Source organism: Lissotriton vulgaris, chromosome 1_1, assembly GCF_964263255.1.
Source record: "Lissotriton vulgaris chromosome 1_1, aLisVul1.2, whole genome shotgun sequence".
Lineage (NCBI taxonomy): Eukaryota > Metazoa > Chordata > Amphibia > Caudata > Salamandridae > Lissotriton > Lissotriton vulgaris.
In genome coordinates, this window is record NC_141685.1 from 1,894,548,582 (window position 1) to 1,894,569,632 (window position 21,051).

The window sequence follows — 21,051 nt, forward strand, 5'->3', positions numbered from 1 at the left end:
TATTCAGACTAGGCATGCCTGCCTCATGTCACATTAATGTTCCAAATTTTCCTTCAGGTCCCAAACTTTATTTCAGATGCCAGTCACCTTTACTGTGATATATGTAAACAATGTGCTATCCCTCTGCCCTCCCTTTCCTGCCAGACATTTTCACTTTCGTTTTTGGCAGGGAGTGATGTGTCATGGAAAGACGATACACATGTCATTTTATCAGAAGGCATTCAGTGCCGTATTCCGGAGCATTGCACTACTCCCATCGCTCTAGTAAGGGCACCGACATGGTATGGATTGGGTAGTAGGCTGATGTTACTTTCATTAACATATGCAATAATTTAAAAACGTTTATACACCTATTGCAACAAATCCTGCCTTGTAACTCTCCTGAATACTTTTATAGTCTTTCTGAAGGCTTTACCGCACTGAGGAAAGCTAATAACTTTCACAAAGAAAAGGAGGCACCAGACTGGCACTAAATCTTCTTAGATTTTGTTGGACAACCCATTTGAAATGCTTGGCAGCGCTATTCCAAGTCACACGAGTGACTCTGCCACATCCCTACTAGCCATCTATAAGAAGGAAGAGGTCAGGGATTCTCCGTATTTTCCTGTGGAGGGAGTCTGTCTCTGGCCCCTCCAAATTGCATTTGGACGGAGAGCAGGGCACTCCTGTAAGTGACACATACACAGTGGGAGCTGCTCCTGGGTAGTAGTGGTTGGGAGAGGGGGGCAATTAAAACAAAATTAAACAAAAGACCACGTATCTGCCGGTCAGCCAGCCAGCCGCGGCCCCTCCTCCGTTCTCTCTTCTGTGAACCGGAAGCACGCAGGCTCCTAGACCCCCTTAGCCAATCAAGACACTGCTGTCACCAGCATGACAGCAGCTCCATGATTGGTCTGAGTGCCATGGTTCGACGCTCAGACAGGGGAGTGGGAGCCTGTGCATGTTCTCCACCAAGGCTGTGCAATGCAGCTGTGTGGAGAACATGCTAAGTGCGCATGACTGTTGGCCGGACAAAGACGGCCGGCCAAACCATCATATGCACTTAGGTGCACTCACCACTCCTCCCCTTGCTGACTGTGACGATATGCAAACCCCGCCCAAAACTGGCTTCAGCAGAGAAACATAAAATGACAATAACATTGTGTTATTATTATTTTTTTCCTTTTTTGGACTGCTGAAAAGAAGTGGGGCAACGCTCCTTCACCTTAGCGGAGGAGCCGCCCTTGCACATACACAAAGCTCTACAGGATCAGAGAAGAATCTCTGTGCACATACTGTTATCCAGCTACTGTTGTCTTGGTGAGAGAACTGTGCTTAACAGACAACTTTCCAAGAAGATGCAGCTCACTCGTTGCTTGTGCCAAACAAAGATAAAATCAAACCTGCAGACAGCATTAACACACATAGCTTTCGGAGGACAAGAACATGTCTGTCATAGTTATGCTATAAGGCAACACCAGTAGCTGACACAAATACATTGTTGTGTAAAGTATCTGTGGCTCGTTTATTTTCAATACATGGGTGGGATTAACGTATAAATCACCCAGGTGTCAGCAACAAGTTAGATTAACAGCAGACATCCATCCTCAGAAAGCAAACGTATGTGTAACAAACCTTACCACGGTTATTATTTCCAAATATATTGATTGAATGGTCTTTACAAAATATTACAACATCTTTACTTTATAATGCTGGAGTGAAAGCTGGGGCATAGCCAGGCCAGTCCCACACTGCTCAGGATTCCAACTGTCCTTTGAAGGATTATGGAACACTGTGACGTGGTTTTCAGTACCTTAAAGGTTTCCTGTCAATCTTTGTGGCTCCAAAATGTACTACCTTTGGGATCTACTTGTAACTCCGAAATTTCAAGATTGTTAGACAAGCAGAAAATCTTTATTAGTTGGACAGGAGGGTTAGTAAACACTGACCGCAAACAAAGTCGGGACCCTTGAGATGAGCCCTTCTATGGGACTTGACTAACAATGCCTCAGATATGACGGCCCCTGGGGAGCAGCTTCAAGGCATACATACCCTGCCTGGTGCTCCTCTGAGGAATTAGCAATACTGTGTTGGTGCCACACCTGACACCTTACTCTCACTCCATGGTTGACATGGCCAGTAGCATGGCTTTGCTACTCTAACTGGATTACAACATAGTCATGCTGTTCAGCAACGACAGTACCTCACACAAACATATTGTTATGAAAAGTATTTCTCATAGGTTTATTCAACACGCAGGTTGTGTTAACTTACAGGTGACTGAAGTGTCAGTAGTGAGTAAGAGTAACCCGCTGACACTTATTTTTAGAACGATTCAGAAAAGGGGGTGGTGATGAACAGAGTGTCTGAATTGAGCAGACCACTCTTACCCAGTCCAAAGATCAGGGCTTGATCCATCACCGTTATTTATCTCACTGCCCCATCCCAGCTCAGAACCTGGCTATATGCAAATCAGTCTGTCCCTGGCCCAGTGCATCATGGGAACAGGGCAGACTAAACTACCAAGCCAATTCTTCACCAGAAAGGAGACAAGCTACCGGGGACCGGTTTCTGGCATTTCAGCCGTCTTCGGCCCGGCTTGCTTGAATCCTGATGGAGCAGTGAGAAAGGGACTCATGTCTGAGTATACCCTCCCACACCTATAGTGGCCAAAAACGATTCAGAAAAGGGGGTGGTGATGAACAGAGTGTCTGAATTGAGCAGACCACTCTTACCCAGTCCAAAGATCAGGGCTTGATCCATCACCGTTATTGCACCATCAGGATTCAAGCAAACCGGGCCGAAGACGGCTGTAATGCCAGAATCCGGTCCCCGGGAGCTTGTTTCCTTCCCAGTGTGAGAATTGGCTTTTGTAGTTTGGTTTGCCCTGTTCCCATCATGCACTGGGACAGGAACAGACTAATTTGCATACAGCCGGGTTCTGAAACTGGGATGGTGCAGTGAGCTAAAAAACGGTGTTGGATCTAGCCCTGATCTCTTGACTGGGTGAGAGCTTTCTGCTTAATTCAGAGACTCTGTCCCTCACCACCCCTTGTTGTAAATATTTTTGTCCACCCTAAGCGTGGAAGGGTATTCTCAGATGTGAGACCCTTGCTCATTGCACCATCAGGATTCAAGCAAACCGGGCCGAAGACGGCTGTAATGCCAGAAACCGGTCCCCGGGAGCTTGTTTCCTTCCCAGTGTAAGAATTGGCTTTTGTAGTTTGGTTTGCCCTGTTCCCATCATGCACTGGGACAGGAACAGACTAATTTGCATACAGCCGGGTTCTGAAACTGGGATGGTGCAGTGAGCTAAAAAATGGTGTTGGATCTAGCCCTGATCTCTTGACTGGGTGAGAGCTTTCTGCTTAATTCAGAGACTCTGTCCCTCACCACCCCTTGTTGTAAATATTTTTGTCCACCCTAAGCGTGGAAGGGTATTCTCAGATGTGAGACCCTTGCTCATTGCACCATCAGGATTCAAGCAAACCGGGCCGAAGACGGCTGTAATGCCAGAAACCGGTCCCCGGGAGCTTGTTTCCTTCCCAGTGTAAGAATTGGCTTTTGTAGTTTAGTTTGCCCTGTTCCCATCATGCACTGGGACAGGAACAGACTAATTTGCATACAGCCGGGTTCTGAAACTGGGATGGTGCAGTGAGCTAAAAAACGGTGTTGGATCTAGCCCTGATCTCTTGACTGGGTGAGAGCTTTCTGCTTAATTCAGAGACTCTGTCCCTCACCACCCCTTGTTGTAAATACTTATTTTTAGAAAGCATGAGCAAAAAGTACGATACAGTTTTAAAATTTCCACTGCCTTCCAAAGCACATAGACAGTAAAAACGCACTACAGTTGAGATTCACATACGAAAACACAGAAACAGGTTCTTAGCAACCATATTTCCAAATTGTAAATTTAGGTAGTACTCAACCCAACCAGTACATGGAAAGCCTGCTCCCTCCAACCCCCCAAAGCTTCTAAACGAATTCAATTCACTTTACACAAACGTCACTCTGCCCTCCCTATATGCCTGCAACTTCAAGCTCATTTCAACCGCATGCAGTAGTTCTTTACCTTTATCACCTGTGTTTACTACCACCTACCGCCATCTCATGACATATTCTGCAAAAACCCCTGATAAACAGGTTGGCCCTTCACAATCTGGACTACTAAAAAGTCTCCTCCCCTGTCTCGCACACATCTGCTTCAAACCTGTGGAACAATCCTGAAATTCCTGCCACACAGCCTCTTCAACATTTACTGTTCTCTCGTCCTACTGACATCCGACACACTGGTTGCAGTGCTCCACAGGATCTTATGAAAGTTTCTCATTCTAGCAAACTCCTTCCCTTATGCTGGCCCTGGCTAGAGCTTAACTCGCAAATACAACAGTGTCTTCCTAACCTATATTTTTCCCCTTTGCTCAACTTAAGAGCCGTCCCTCTCCTGAGAAATTTTAACATTGCATTGAACAGGACCTTCTAAATCTTGATGTGCTCCATAAAACCCCAAACAAGCACAAGTTTGCTGTATCTGGCACAGAGTATATCGAGGACAAATATTAGATTCTAATGTAAAGCATTCAATGGAATTGTTTTAGCTCTGACCAAGGCTTATATGAAATACTTTACCAGGATTGTGGTAAAACATGATGTTGAGTAGATCTTGGTCACCCCAAGTTATATTTAACTTGTATTTTTTGAGCAAGGGCATAAGCAATTCTCCCCATCGCAGACGTGCCCCTGTCATGTCATTCTATTAAGAAAGAAAGAAGAGAAAAGTGAAACGGTATTCGAAGTCAAAATAAAACAAATTAGACCTCAATACAAAATTCCATATTTTCATTAATGAGATAGTCTAAGCTTAATTTGTAAAATATTACATGCTCTGAACATGCGAATCATAACATCGGGCTTTTTTTCCTAAAAAAATATTAAATAAGCAATTACTGAATTCTCAATAAAGTTGCTGTGATTAATCGTCATGAAAAAGGAAGCATTTTCGTCAGTCAAAAATTAACAAATGCAAAGGTAATTCAAAATGCTTTACAATACTGGGCATCCAGCCAAGCAAAGCACACATTTTAAGTCTAAAATGCTGATCTTATCAATTCATTTTTTTTCTCCATAGAAACGAAAAAGATGCACGGAGATATAAGAATATAGCACTTCAAAATAACAAGACCTAAATATTTTGCAAGACTTTTCTAAAGGGTTCTATGCATCATTTTAATTTTAACACGGTATGGTGAAACAAAAATCAACCTTTCAAAAACACTGATGGTGAATGTCCTTATCTCAGGCGTGATCTACAGACCCTGCAGGGTTAATATTTCTAAGATCAAATAAACCACTGGTATAGACTCCATATATTACGTGTCAGCGCCCACCACAGTCCATCAAAACAAGAGAGCGAACAAGTAAGACGTGCATCAGGAACCGTCAGATATCTCATGGCAGTGCCATTAGATTCCATGAAGTGGTCATGAACTGGAGATAGCCTTCACCTGAATGTGAATCCCGCCCAGTGCCACACCCTGCACATTGCATCAAACAACATCACTTCGCTTTTGGAAGGAAAATAAATGCATTCTCCAGAAATAGATGAACTTTTGGATGGCCAAAATGATCAAGCTTCTGTTTTTTACGAGACAAATTGCTTCCATTTCTAAAATATACTTAAGGCTAATAATTTAGAAATAATTCACGTTGGTGAGTTAAGTAAACTTGTTGATGACATCACATGATGGCAGCCGACGACACCCCACACCCAATGGCCACCACCCATGGCGACCCCCTTCTCACCTGGACCAACATCAACGACGACAACACCATCAAAACCATGAGCACCATACACTCGGCTGCCCATCAGACCCATGCTCTCACCACATCTTCAACAAAGCCAGCACCACCATCTCACCCCACCTCCACAAAACCATCAACATCTCCTTCGAAACTGCGACCTTACCGGAGAGCTTGAAGCACGCCGAGATCAGCGCCCTGCTAAAGAAACACAAAGCAGACCCCAAAGACCTCAAGAACGTCCGGCCCGTATCCCTGCTCCCGTTCCTGGCAAAGGTCATCGAGACAACTGACCTGCTCACTCGAGAAGAACAACATCCTGGACCCGTCCCTGTCCGGTTCCGCAGCTACTACAGCACGGAAACAGCCCTCATCGCCGCCACCGATTAAATCAGGGCCCTGCTGGACTACGACTAGACCGCGACCCTCATCCTCCTGGACCGGTCAGCCGCCTTCGACACGGTCTGCCACCACACCCTACACACTCGCCTCCATGATGCAGGAATAAGATGCAAAGCACTGGACTGGACCACTTCCTTCCTCACCGGCAGAACACAGAGCGCCCACCTCCCTCCCTTCCGATACGAAGCCACCAAGATCATCTACTGCGTACCCCAACGGTCCTCCATCAGCCTGACGTTGTTCAACATCTACATGGCCCCTCTCGCCCACGTCGCCAGACTGCACGACCTCAACATCATCTCCTACGCCGACAGCACACAACTGACCCTCTCACTCACCAAGGACCCTCCCACCGCCAAAACCAACCTCCACGAAGGAATGAAAGCCTTCGCTGAATGGATGAGGAACAGCCGCCTGAAGCTGAACTCAGACAAGACGGAGGTCCTCATCCTCGGCCCCAGCCCTTCAGCCTGGGACTCCTATTGGCCGACCGCCCTGGGAGCAGCACCAACACCCACCAACCAAGCATGCAACCTGGGATTCATCCTCGATTCAACACTCTCCATGACCAAGCAAGTCAACGCCATCTCATCCTCCTGTTGCAACACCCTCCGCATGCACTGAAAGATCTACAGGTAGATCCTCAACGATACTAGAAGAACGTCACCCAGGCCCTCGTCAGCAGCAGACTGGACTACGGAAATGCCCTCTGCACAGGAACCCCGGCCAAACTGCTGAAAAGACTGCAACACATACATCACGTCTCTGCACACCTGATCCTCGACATCCCTCGCCACAGCCACATCACACCCCACATGAGAGATCTGCACTGGCTTCCCGTCAACAAGAGGATCACCTTCAAGCTCCTCACCCACGCACACAAAGCACTACACAAGACCGCCTAGCATACCACAACAAACGGCTCACCTTCTACACCTTGAACCGCCAGCTCCGCTCCGCCGACCTCGCCCTCGCCACCATCCCCCACTTCAGGAGAGAGACCATCGGCAGCAGATCATTCTCCCACCTCGCCGCCAAGTCCTGGAACACCCTCCTCATCCTCCTACGGCAGACCGAAGACCTACTAACCTTCAGGAGGCTACTCAAGACCTGGCTGTTCGAGCAATAGCAGCAACCCCCCCCCCCCCCCCCCCCCCAACCAGCGCCTTGAAACCCTCACGGGTGAGTAGCGCGCTTTACAAATATCTTGATTGATTGCTTGATTAGTGACAGCACTTGCTGCTACGGCTGTTATTTTATTACTCAAGTGAAGGCTTTTCACTTTCTTAATGCTTTTTACAACATACCTGTAGGTAACACTGCCTGATGCCCCAGGACAAGCAGTGCTGGAAATCCTGCAAGGCATACCTATCATGTAATCTTGTCAGCTGTGGCCACCAATGTAACCTTGATAATGTTTGTTAGTATTTCCGGATGATTTTCATTGGTGATCAAAAGTATATCTACTTACAAACGATGTGGCCCTCTGGATTAGAGTATTTTATGTTGCCAGCATGTCTAACATTTGTATGGTATTGTTGCACTTTATGGATTTTCAGATAATGACTTGTTTGGAATGTTGAAAAAATGTTTGTATGACCACGAGATTACAAGGAAATCTCGTGCGTGCTATTTGCGTGTGTACTTTATATGCCTCTTTTTTTAACAGGGAAACATGAGTATTTCACCTCATTTTGTGAAGCAACCCTAAAACTCTCTGCTAATCACATAGAGAGAAGCCAGTTGAAATTAACTGCTTACGAAATTTTCATCCATATTTCTATTGTGCAAAAGATCACTTGACAGGAGTCGTCTTTAGAAAAATATAATATACACATTATTCAATCAAAAGTTTTTTTCACAAAGATACGCAACCGATTGGAGCAGTCAACTTGATTATGGTATGCTGGGAGTAAATAATTATCTTATTGTGAACTAAAGGTTCAATATTTCTATGAAACCCGTTAATAAACACACTTGCTATTTCGTTTCCTCGCTATTATAACACTACATTTGAAAACAATATAAAAAGTGCAAGTGGTGAAAGAATTCCCCCAAAACACTCAACAGTTCATTTGGAATTAATGTTCTACGTAGAGATGTTTAAATAAACCAACTGATATGAATAAATATCACTTCATTGACATTTCGTCTTTTAGTGTACAAAGCAACCTTGCAGCGCCACCTTCTGTGCAACTCTTGTCATGGATATGTGTCTAAAAGGAAGCAACGATGTTATTCCGGCGAATTACAAACTTTAGTAGAAATAATTTCGTGATTCGAGAATATTGTGTCAAAAATACCATCGTGTTAAAATATCGTGGAACAGATTATGAAAGAAAACAGTAGTCTTTGTAGCTATATAGGGACGTTTATTAAATACAGTTGTATATGATATTGCTTACTTGAATACAGCTGTATTAAATATCATTTTCAGTACTTATATTCAATATATTATGCTTAGGTATTGGTATTATGATAACATTTTAAATGTATAATTTAATATATTTAAACTTAATTTCTTATTTTTAATTTAGTAGCAGGTTGTTAGGGTTATGCTGGAAAGTTATTTAAAATATACATATTTTTTTATGTGCATTCGGACATTAATTGGTAATTAACTCTCATTTTTGTATTGGTTTTGTTTTATTTATGTAGTATTGTGGGTCATTTTTAATTTGTAATAAAAATTTCTTAAAAGGTAATTAGTATTTTTTTAATTTAGTGTGGGTTGGGTTGTTTGTAGGAGATTACGGTGCGAAGTTCTAGATAATACAAATACGTTTTTATTTCGAATTTTTTAATGTATATTAAGTAATTCATTGGTAACTATGTACGTTGACTGTCAATGAAATTATTTTTGTATAGTTTGTAATTTATAATGAATAGATTAATAATGAATTACTAACTTTGATTTAGTATTAGGTTTTTGCATTTCTAGAGGATCTGAATGGAATGTAATTGAAAATATAAATTAATGTTTATTTTTTTAATTAATTGTTTATGTTAATTAAAATATCAATTTGTGGTTATCTATGCAAATTTGCTTATCAATTGTGTTACATTTTCATTATTTGTTAATCTGTTGACCAGGATATTTAATAATATACTTTAGGAAAATAGTTTTACATTTAACACTTGTTTTAACTTTATTTGTTTTATTCATTTTTTAGTTAATATTAATAATGTTTTATTTATAACTTTTAAAAATTGCATGTTGAGTATTGGGGAAGTGTATTTATGTTAAATATCTGTAATTTGTTTTATATTTTTAAATATATTTTGCAATACGATTTTTATATAACATCTAAATTAATTTATCTACAATGAATATATTTTTTGTTTTTTTAATATATTGAAATAGTTTTATTATGTATTTAAATATCGTTATTAACCTCTTAAGCGCTGCTGACGGCCAACGGTCGTCACGAGCGCTACCTCCCCAGTGCTGCGCACAACCATTGGAAGTCCATTCAGCACTAGTTCCAATGGACAGCGCAGCACTGGGGAGGGATATTTGCGAAGCAGCTAAGCTGTTAAAACGTTTAGGAATTGGAATGATATATTTAACCCCTCTAATGAGCAGCAGTAGGGAACATGTTGTACAGATCTGAGTGGGAACAGTAAATCCAACCCATCCAAAGTACGGTACTTTCCCGTGCTTACATTGTCATGGGAATAGTATTACTTGGGAATAGTAAATCTAAGCCTCTCAAATCCAACATTGTTCCTACGGTTACTTACATTGGAGTGGAAAAACTAAATCCAACCCCTCCAAAGTCCAATACTTTCCATGTATTTGCTTATTTTTGTAGTGTGAACAGTAAATCTAACCCCTGCAAAGTTGTACACCGTGCAGGAAGTGGGGGTGCAAATATATATGGGAACTGCATGTGCCCCCCAGCCCTAATCCGGCGGGGGGCGGTTAGGCACCACTACCTCAAGGATAGGCGCTGCAAATGTGCCATGGCGAGCTTGTGCCTTAGACATGGCTTAGCAATGGTTCCTCAGTGCTGCATTTGAAAAGACTCTATGAACTATCTATATTCTGCTCTGCACACCCATACCCTGATAAATCTTCACAATAAAGAGATTACAGCATACACAAAGACGGTAAGAATTTCTTACCACTCCTTCCATAAAAGCAGCTACAAGTTAATTGTAACTTGAACGTAGCACCCCTATGTGAGGGCACGAACACACTTCACAAACAAGTCACATTGCAAATTCAAGTTACTAATCAATCATTCATAATCAACTTTTAGCTTCTTACGCATCCACACACATGTACTTCAGAGCTTTCTCAGGGGTCTGAGGCATTATTAAACTGCTTTTAACTACAATACAATGGTGATATTTTTATCAACATTCATTTAACCCCTCCTATGCTCGTGACGGAACCGTTCCGTCACGAGCCTCGGGTGGGCTGTGCTGGTAACGGACCGGTTCCGTCACGGCACGCTCGCCGCACCTGCGCTGCGCGAATTCCGAGCCTGCGCTGGGCGTTCTAAAGAGCGGGCGGGGCCGTGACGGAACCGTTCCGTCAGAAGCACAGCTCACCCGAGGCTCAAAGACGGAGCGGTTCCGTCACAAGCACAGGAGCGCCGCGCGGCCCCGCCTCCCCCATAGCGCTGCGGTGGAATAGCCGCCGCAGCGAAGGGGTTAAATGAAATCATGAATGTGGGGAAAATGTGCAATATTTCTTATTAGAAGTTAGACCCCAGAAGAGTCTGTAGAACACCTTTACATTAAAGAAATAAAGTTAAATAAAAAGCGATAAGATTCATCGGCCTAAGAATGTCAGAGGTACTCTGAAACAAGTGCATGTAAATATATAACAATTATTTTGTTTTGTTTTGTTTATTGAAGAAAAAATGGATGTATTACTCAAAACATATGAAGGATTCATACCTTGAAATGCTTTCTCCTCATACGGGTCATGTTCATTAACATAACACCAGAATTAATTCCAGTTTTCCCATAGTATGGGTGCCTAGCAAAGCGATTATACCATCCAATGCGAGGCTCTTCGTGCTCTGGCGCCATCGCAGCTATTTGAGTAGCATTAAATGTTTTCAGTAAAGCCCAAATGTCATCCACAGGCCGTAAAAACAGGATGTCTGTATCGACGTACAACAAGGAATCGACATGTTTAAGTATTAGCTGTAAAAGGCGAAAGATAAAACAGAAAATTATATGTATACGTCAAAATACATGCTATTAATAATCATAAAAACAGAATACAGTTTCAAATATAACTTTTTTAATACAAAAAAGCGATGGCAAAAGGTCTTTCGCTGGCTGCCAAGATTTAGAAAGTAACAGAAAAAAACAAAGGTTAAAGGTATATTAGACTTAGGTGAAAATACCAATTAAAACATACCATTTTAAACTGACAAGACCCCTGAAATTCAGCAGTTATAGTTAACTAGAACTATAACTCGTGCCCTATATTAATGCTAACTCACCATGCATTGCTAATTACCCTACTTATTACATCTCTCATGACATGCTATATGACACCATTAATAACATCAATGCAACATCTGAAATGACATAATTGATGACAATACTTCATGGAGTGGGTTCGCTACCAGACATTGTGAGTTATTGCGAGAGGGGGAGTGCCAAGAGAACAGAGGGGACATACAAGTATCTAGTCTAGCTTTATAAATAGCTTTATGACAGGCACAGTGCTTTAAAAAAACTTCTATGAGCTATAAGCAGCCAGTGAAGCTGACAAATGTGTATGGAAGTGGGCAAACTTCTTTTATGTCCCAAAACTGTATGTGCTACTGCATTTTGTACTACCTGTAGCCAGTGTGACATGACACTGCCTTGAGAAACAATACCTGATAGCACAATTCAGATATCAAGACTATGAACAAGTGTACATACTACCCAGAGGTGAAAATATAATCCAACAACTGCATCAAAGTGACTTATATTTGACAGAATAATTTATAACTGTTAAATTGGTAAATTTTGCTTGCTCATCTGCCCGTTCGTGCTGTTTTTTTCCTGCCCCTTTCGCTGTTCCCGCTCCTTGCCCTCCTGCCTTTCTGTCAGGCCCTCCCACCTCCCAGGGCTACTTATGGAGGCAGCTGTGCAGCCATGCCACCAGCATACCAAAGGCTTGCTAAAGGCAAGTCGTCTATGCCAGTCCGTGCCTGGACCGCGCCCAGCGCCAGGGGCTCTAGCCCCGCTCCCACCTGCCAATACACAGCCACGGAGCTCCTGGACCTGAATACTGGACAACAAAACACAGGCTGCTTCACTTCCTCGCCACAATCTACCCAAGAACTCTTCACCTGCCGACACTGCCGCTTTTCCTTCAACACAGCCCCTGATGAATCCTAAGCCAACACATCCTGATCAATGCCCGCTCCCTCTGCAAACAGGCCACAGAAATCTGGGACACCCTCACCAGGGACATTGCCTTCATCATCAAAACGTAGCTCAACTCCTCATCGAGCACGGACGTCGCCACCGCCACTCCGACGACTACAAGATGACACACTGAGACCACTTCGACAAACACCGTGGAAGCATCACAACCATCTTCAAGGAAACCAACGATGACCCAACGCCTTTTATAGAACACCTCAACATCCAACTACAAACCAATGCTAAGACCACGATAAAAGACCCCAACCACCCTTCTGCTACGCCATCCCCAACCTCATCGCCCCACTTGTCATTGGGTCCCTTCACCATTTTCTGCTCCTAAACTTCAATTTCCACATCGATTACCCCAACAACGCCAACTCTACCGCCCTCCTGGACAACCTCAACAACATTGGCCTCACCCAACTGGACACCAAACCTGCATACAAAACGGGACACACACTCACCACCATCTTCACCTCCAGCGACAGAATCAAATTCACTCACGTCACTGAACTCACATGGTCCGACCATGCCATTGTTTACTTTACCATCCCCACCGCCAGGCACCAAAGCACCCATCACCGCATCTGGGGCAAGGTTAGCAAGGCCCTATGTATACAAGCCCTCTGCATAACACAACACAAAACTTCAGCAAACCTTGACCAGGCTGTCCAGAACCTCTCTGCCTTGATCAACAAATGCTTTGACATAGTCAACCCACATAAACCAGCAAAAACCAACAGAACCTCAAAACAAGCCAGTTGGTAGACTCCGGAGCTCAGAACCACAAAGCACAACTGCTATTGACTTGATAAGCACTGGCGCGCCACCAAGGACCCCTCGGACAGACCCGACAACAAAGCAGACCTCAACAACTACCCCTGCACATAAATGAAGCCAATAGAGAAGCCATCATCGCCCGCATCGATAACGCAGCCAACCACATAACGGCACTCTGCAAAATTGTCAAAGAATACTCCTATTCGATAGCCACAGAGAACACCATCCACCCCTCCCAAGAACTCTGCGACTGTTTCAGACTACTTCCACAACAAGATTTCCACCATCTACAACAACTTCAACACCAAACCCCCCACTCTCAGCTTTGATCAACGAGCGAACACCAGCCGAACGATAACTACGTGTTCTCTACTCATCACCCAGACCACCACAGCCATCGTGTTGTCCATCCACTCAGAGGCACCCAACGACTCCTGCCCCCCCTTTCTCTTAATCCTCGGAGCCAACCCAATCAGCGCGGAAGCCACGAGCATCTTCAACATCTCCATTTCCACAGCAACCTTCCCAGACCTATGGAAATATGCAGCAGTCAGACCCCTCCTAAAGAAGCCCTCAGTCGACCCCAGCGACTTCAAAAGTTACAGACCGATCTCCCTGCTCCCCTACCCAACCAAAGTACTTGTGAAGGCCATCAACCAACAGTTCACTGAATACCTGGATCAAAACCACCTACTCAACCCCTCACAATCAGGATTCTGTGCTAACCACAGCACTGTGACCGCGCTGATCACAATCACAGATGATATCAGGACTCTCCACAATTGAAGAGAAACTGTGGCCCTGATCCTCTTCGACCTCTCTGCTGTGTTCAACACCATCTCCCACCATACCCTCATCGACAGAGTCCACAACATCGGCATACAGCAGAACGCTTTCAAGTGGATCCCTTCTTTCCTTTCAGGGCACACTCAGAGAATCCAACTGCCCCCTTCACCTCTGCACCCAAGAACATAATTTGCGGGATACTCCAAGCTTCATCCCTCAGCCCCATCCTGTTCAACATCTACTTGACTCTGCTCGCAGATGTCATCAGATTCCACAGACTCAACATAATCTCCTATGCTGACGACACTCAACTAATCCCCTCACTAACGAGGACCTCTCCAACATCAAAACCAACTTCTGCAACACCATGGCCAATGTGGTTAAATGGATGAGACAGCTGCCTCAAACTTAACACCGACAAAACAGAATTACTGATCTTTGGTAGAAACAACTCTGTATGGGACCACAGCTGGTGGCTAGCAGAACTCAGACCAGCTCCCACACCAACAGACCATGCACGCAACCTCAGCATTATCCTCGACAGCCAACTTACCATGAAACTACAAGTAAATGCAGTCGCCCCTTCCTGCTTCCACACTCTCCACATGCTCCGCAGACTCTGCAGATTTATCCCTATCAACAACAGAAAGACCATCACACAAGCCCTTCATACCAATAGCTTCGAATATGGCTACGCTCTCTACGCAGGAATCTCCACCCAGCTTTGTCCATACAGAACACTGCAGCCTGACTGTTCAGGAGAGCCCTGTGAGCCACGTAGGCTAGTGGATGCCCTCTGTACTGTCAAAGTTGTTGTTTACCATCGATTCCCGAGCGCTTAGAGGCCTGTAGGTGATTGAGCGCGCTACAAATCAAAAAAATAAAAAATAAAAAATAAAAAAAATTTTTTAAAAAAAGAGCAATAGGGCAAGAAGGCCTGCATGTATTCTGAAGGAAACTAATTTTAAAAAAAGGTTAATATTAAATCTCAAAATATATGTCTCATGGGTTTTTGTTGTGCGAAAGGGTAGAGAGAATCTTATTAAATCGTTCAAATAAGACCGGACAGCCCCCAAACTAGTGCCTAGATTCCGGCGGCAGAGCGGCCCTGATTTTACTGGGCGTCTCTGCGGCGTTTGACACAGTACCGCTTCGCCAACTTCTAGCCCATTTGTCCAATATCAGAATCTCTGGCTTGGTGTGGGATTGGATTGAATCCTTCTTGGAGAACTGAACGCAGCAAGTGTGACTGCCTCCCTTCTCTTCTACACCGAGAACAGTGACCACGGGCGTCCCTCAGGGCTCCTCCCTGAGCCCCCTTCCTTTTTAATGTTTATATGATGCCGCTAATCTATCTGGCAGAGGAGCTGGTTGCTAAGATCATAGCGTATGCTGATGATACCCAGCTTCTCTTTACGTGGAAGAAAACTATTTATACCCTGATTTAGCTAAAAACGGTCTCGCTGAAGTCTTTAAATGGCTAGCGCAGGCCCAACTCAAATGCAATGAGGACAAGTCCAAGCTTCTCCTCTATGGGTCTTTCCCGCCGCATTTTAGGGATGCCCTTTGGCCCGAAGGTTACCCCATGGCCAAGATAATGGGGAGACCAGTAAAAAACTTGGGAATATGGTTCAGTGAGGACCTCGGTTTTCCACCGCAGATTAAAAAATTGGCCAGAGTGTGCTTCGGCACTCTGAAACAACTCAAGAAATTTCTGCCCTTGCTGCCTAATGCGGCATGTGCAATGGGGACCCGCGCTCTTATTCTTTCGCGTTTAGACTACGCCAATGCGTTATACATTGGCCTTTCTGACTATCAGTTAAAAAACCTCAGACTGTCCAGAATGCAGCCGCCAGAGCACTAGGTAGCTTGTCTCCTTTCTGGTGAAGAATTGGCTTGGTAGTTTAGTCTGCCCTGTTCCCATGATGCACTGGGCCAGGGACAGACTGATTTGCATATAGCCAGGTTCTGAGCTGGGATGGGGCAGTGAGATAAATAACGGTGATGGATCAAGCCCTGATCTTTGGACTGGGTAAGAGTGGTCTGTTTAACTCAGACACTCTGTTCATCACCACCCCCTTTTTGTAAATCGCCAGAGCACTACTGGGCATCTCTGGAAGTTCTAGCACTAAGCAACTTCTCCGGGACCTGCATTGGCTTCCGGTAGGTCAGCGCGATGTGTTCAAGGCTCTCACTTTTGCGCATGGTGCCTTATATAAATCGGGTCCATGTATCTCAGGAGACGCTTTGATTTCTATGTGCCTCACAGACATCTCCGCTCCTCTGGGCGATGCCTTGCTGTTATCCCTCGCTACCGCCTTGCTAGAACAGGAGGTAGCTCCCTCTCTGTCAAGGCGGCCAAGGCCTAGAATGCCCTGCCCAACGAGCTTCGGAACATCCACGATCTTAGGCTGTTTAGAAAGCAGTTAAAACCTTGCTTTTCAACTAATCAACCAGCCTCGGTCCTCGCCTCCTGTTCTCCTGTAAACTAGCTTTCGCGCCAGGACACTCCGTGTATCCATGCGAGCTATAAATGCTGGATAAGATAACATAACATAACATATGTAAAGAATGTAGTATAATGCAAGATGTAAACATCACTGAAATAAATAGGAAAACTGGAAATTGTATAGTTGCAGACTTCCTGTACATGGCACACTGCGGAGAATGTGTACATTAATATCAATCAATCAATCAATAGAAATAATAGAAACTAATATGTTTGTGAGAAACTCTCAAGCCCTTCTACAGGACCAATTTCAGAACGTTTAGAAGTCCCATGATTTAGCATGGTGATACACAGTAGTTAGGGAGTATATGATAGATTAAAAAAACGTAGAATTATAGCTGCAGCCAACAAGAATGCAATGCTAAACTTAGCATCCCCTAGTCTGAAAAGCAAACACAAGCCGACCATCACATACCCCACATAAACCTCCCAGCTGATTTTTTATATCCGGTATGTATCCATAAACCTAAAAAAAAAAATTATTAATCATGAAGAATTTGACTTTTAGGACAATATGGCCTTACGTAAAGAAGTTACAAAAGATATCTTACCGGTAGAAATAACCTTTGTGATGCACAAGGTTTGAATAGCTTTTTCCATTCTGCTGCATTCTCCGAAGGAAAGGTAATCGGGTATAATGTGTATGTAAATTTCTCTGGAAAAGCCCAGGTATTAAACTACAAAACAAAAACAACACTCAATGTCAGTTTAAGACACTGTGTAAGCTGTGTGCACTAAAGACCAACATAATAAAGGAAATTGGTCACTTACCTGTAATACATTTCTGCAACGTAATATCATTTAAACAGTAATGTGCTCTCATTTATTCTGACATCTATTGGTTGGATCAGGAACCGATTTAAAAATGTGTTTTTATACATTTTTCAAAAAAAAATGTGTCCACTCGAAGGGGAGGATATATTGAAACTCTCCTATGATGACATCTAGAAAGTCAGAAGGCTGCACACTACATCTTTCAATTCTTCTTAGGCAGCACCTTTTCTTCAGTGGGTTCAGAATGTGAAAATAATGTGCATCTCTTTCTGAAGGCGAGTGGGCCAAAAGTATATCTGTAACAAAACTGAAGCTGTAAAACGTTTCTCAGAGATGGTGATCTTTCTTTTGCTTTGCGAATCTGATCTAGATTCAGAACCTTTGCACAAAGTACCAAGAAGTATCCCCCTTGCAGGTGGTAACATTCCTGAATACATTTCCTCACCTATTCGAACTCTTGAATCTGAGTTGAGACAGTGATGGCCTCCTGTCTAAATGTGACAAATAGTTCAATAGCCTCCCTAAATTATTTTGCTTATGTGGCCCTTAATGTATGCAATCCCGTATCTGCTGGAGATAGTGAATGCTCAGAGAATATCACTAATCCCATTGTCAGAGTCAAATCTGAAGCCTAAATCATCTTTAGGAGGACCTTTACGTGTGGCCTTAAAACAAGATGAGCAGGAGTGAGTGGATTGGTTATCTGTCAGTGGGACCACATCTCTGGTTTGCAGCTAATCAAAAGTCCCCCCAAATAAAGGAATATACTCTGCGGATGATTGTAAAAGACCATGAATCTTGTCAGATTTCCAGCGCTGACTCAATCAAACTTGTCTGCTAAAGCAACTAAAATATAAGCAAAATAACTGCTTATGCGCTGTATAAGATGCGGGAGGAGTGATGCAATGACTCAAGTGGGCAAAAGACGAGAGGGCCATAGGACTTGGAATCTGGCGCGGTCTGCTACGACAGTACTCTGGTCTTCCATTTGCCACAGGAGGCTTTCTCTCAATTAATAATGGATGACATCATGTGATACTAATCCATGATCGATCCCCTGGTGGATACGATTTGTGTCATGGGTACAGATGGGCACCAGTTATTTTTCAAGCAATTGAGCAAGAATGCATCTTGCTGTAGTTCCTAGAATTCGGCAAACTAGAAGCGGGGGACGTCGGGTCTCATACAATGCCGCCAAATACTGGAACTCACTCCCTCTTTGCCTGCGTAAGAAACCCAACCACCTTGCCTTTCGAAAGTCTCTAAAAACATGGCCCTCCCCCTAGTTGGCTGGCTCTGCTGCCTGCCGCAACCAGCGCTGGGATGCCCTCGGGTAGCCATGCACTCAATAAATGTATTTTTCATTTCATTCATTCATTTCAATTGATTACCGCCAACGGAATCCGTGTGATATCTTATGGTTGGAGGATTCAACAGATCTAATGCAGGCTTTGCAGCAACCGTCGAGGTGGAACACGCAGATACTTTCTAAAACGCTGTCAACCTGCAGGTACGGGCTACCACCACTTGTAGAATGGATGGCAAATGCAGTGGTCTGCTCTATCATAAGCTGCTGCTGATAAATTACAATTAATTCGCTTTTTTGGTGCCTTCGGGAAAGGTGATCGGTGACCAGACAGCAAAGTGGGGGTAGTTTTAGTTTGTCTTAGAGGCTGGATTGATGGTGGTGAAGCCAGTGGGTTTGTTGGAAGTATTCTTGTAGATATTCTAAGAGCACTCTTTTAAGATTCCTGCCTCCGTATCTGAGAAGGGAAATCAGGCAACAGTTGACAAGTATAAGGGGCCCATTAAGGAGATGCCCACAGCATAGTGATGACAAGTAGTGACGTCCTTGGGGAGAAGTGTGGCCAGGTAGAGCAAGATGGCATTCCCAAGGCTTTGAGGCTCCGAGCTGTGCTGCGTTTAATCCTAAATAATCATGCTGGTGAGGGACCCCTGGACAGCTCAGGTGATTGAACGGCCCTCTTGAGCAAACTGAGCAAGGGCAGTGACTCCGGGCTGATAGGAGGAAGCTCTCTTGCCTGCAGAAAGGCTCAGCCGATACAACTGAAACTGTGAAGTTGGAGCAGAGCTATGAACAACGTGACCCCGAAAGCGCTGCAGCCCTACTCTAACTCGCATTATAGATCACCACTGAGAGAACAGGGAAATGGACAGATCCCAAACAGGGGACCCAAACTTAAAACTGTGACGACGACCCCACCTGACACGTAGTGTCCAGAGAAGGGACGAACCATGGCCATGCAGATGTGTGGCTAGAGTGGGACTCACAATGAGTGCAAAGGGGACAGGCAGGCCAGGGCAGAGCCACTAGGATGACTTGAGCTAGTCGTTCCTCATCATCTTCAAAACTCAAGCAGGAGAGGCAGAGGCAGAGAGGAGTACAGGAATCCTGTGCTCCACTCCAGCAGGAAAGCATCTCCTCGCAAAGGTTTTTGCAGGAACTTCAATGTTTTGACACTACGCATTCTCGGCTTTGGTAATAATATCTAGCCAGGATTCTTCTCATTATTGGAGATGCCTTGTCCCACCGCACAATGCAGATGCTATTTATGATCTGCCGGTTGAGCTTGTCCTTGCTGACATTCAAGCATCCCGCCAGGTGGTTCTCAGTCTGGGAGATGTTTTAATGCTCCAGTCAACTGCAAAGGGGCAGAGCCTCTTGGCAAAGACCCCAACTCTGCTCCGCCTGTTGCATGGCAGGGGTGATGTCCGTGAGGTATTATACCAGTCTCCATTTGATGGATGGTGAAAAGGCCTTCAACGCCAGATGAATGGCCACAACTCCAACCGATTGATTTGTAGCCAGGTTTCCCCCAGACACCAGAATCGTCTCATTTCTATCTCCTGCAGATGACCTTCTCAACCCAGTAGAGATGCATCCACAGCCATCGTCAGGTCTAGCTGGGGAAAGGGAAAGGGGTCTGCCGCTAGTCTAATTGTGGTCAAACAGCCCCCGCTACAGATTATGTACAGTCACCTCCGAAACTTGAATGGCATCGGACAGGTTACCCCAGTGCTCGGTCCACTGGGACTTCAGATTCCACTGCAGAGCACGCATATGCCTCCTGGTGTAGTTGACAAGTAGGATGCAGGAGGATAACAGGCCAAGTATTGGACCTGCTCTCATTGCCTGAATGACTTGTACTTTTTTAAATGGTGGGAAACCCCTTAACTCTCTCATGTCCAGAACAGATTCAGTAATAAGAAGCCTTTGCAAAGGAGTCAGGTGTTACTTTGGCTATTTAATTGTGAATCCCAACAATGTCAAGAGGTTTGCCGTCGTTTGGAGGTGGTCTACGACTGACTGTGGCAAGCCAGTCATCGAGGACGGGGAAGACTGGTTCCCTGGCCCCTGAAGATAGACGGAGACCACCTCCATCACTTTCATGAACACCTGAGGGGCACTGGTGAGGCCGAAAGGGAGCATGATAAACTGGAAATGATAATGGCATACCGTGAGCCGAAGGTATTGTCTGTGGATTGCTAGATAGATATATGAAAATAAGTGACCTGCAGGTCCAGGCTACCATCGAGTCATCCGGATACAAGGCAGAAAGAACCTAGGCCAGTGTGAGCATTTTGAAATAGCCTTTCCATAGGAAGGCTTT

At 44.4% G+C, this 21,051-nt stretch overlaps 1 protein-coding gene across 2 annotated transcripts in view; it reads right to left on the reverse strand.

Annotated features, from left to right (window-relative positions):
- The window catches only part of GXYLT1 (glucoside xylosyltransferase 1), an 89,017-nt gene that overhangs the window by 13,965 nt on the left and 54,001 nt on the right, over positions 1-21,051 (reverse strand). For both annotated transcript variants that reach the window (XM_086919480.1, XM_086919476.1), the window contains 3 exons: positions 17,197-17,322; positions 11,092-11,343; positions 4,609-4,732 (listed from right to left, as the gene is read on the reverse strand). In XM_086919480.1, coding sequence (XP_086775606.1) covers positions 4,609-4,732; positions 11,092-11,343; positions 17,197-17,322 — 502 coding nt within the window. The remainder of the gene's footprint in view (positions 1-4,608; positions 4,733-11,091; positions 11,344-17,196; positions 17,323-21,051) is intronic.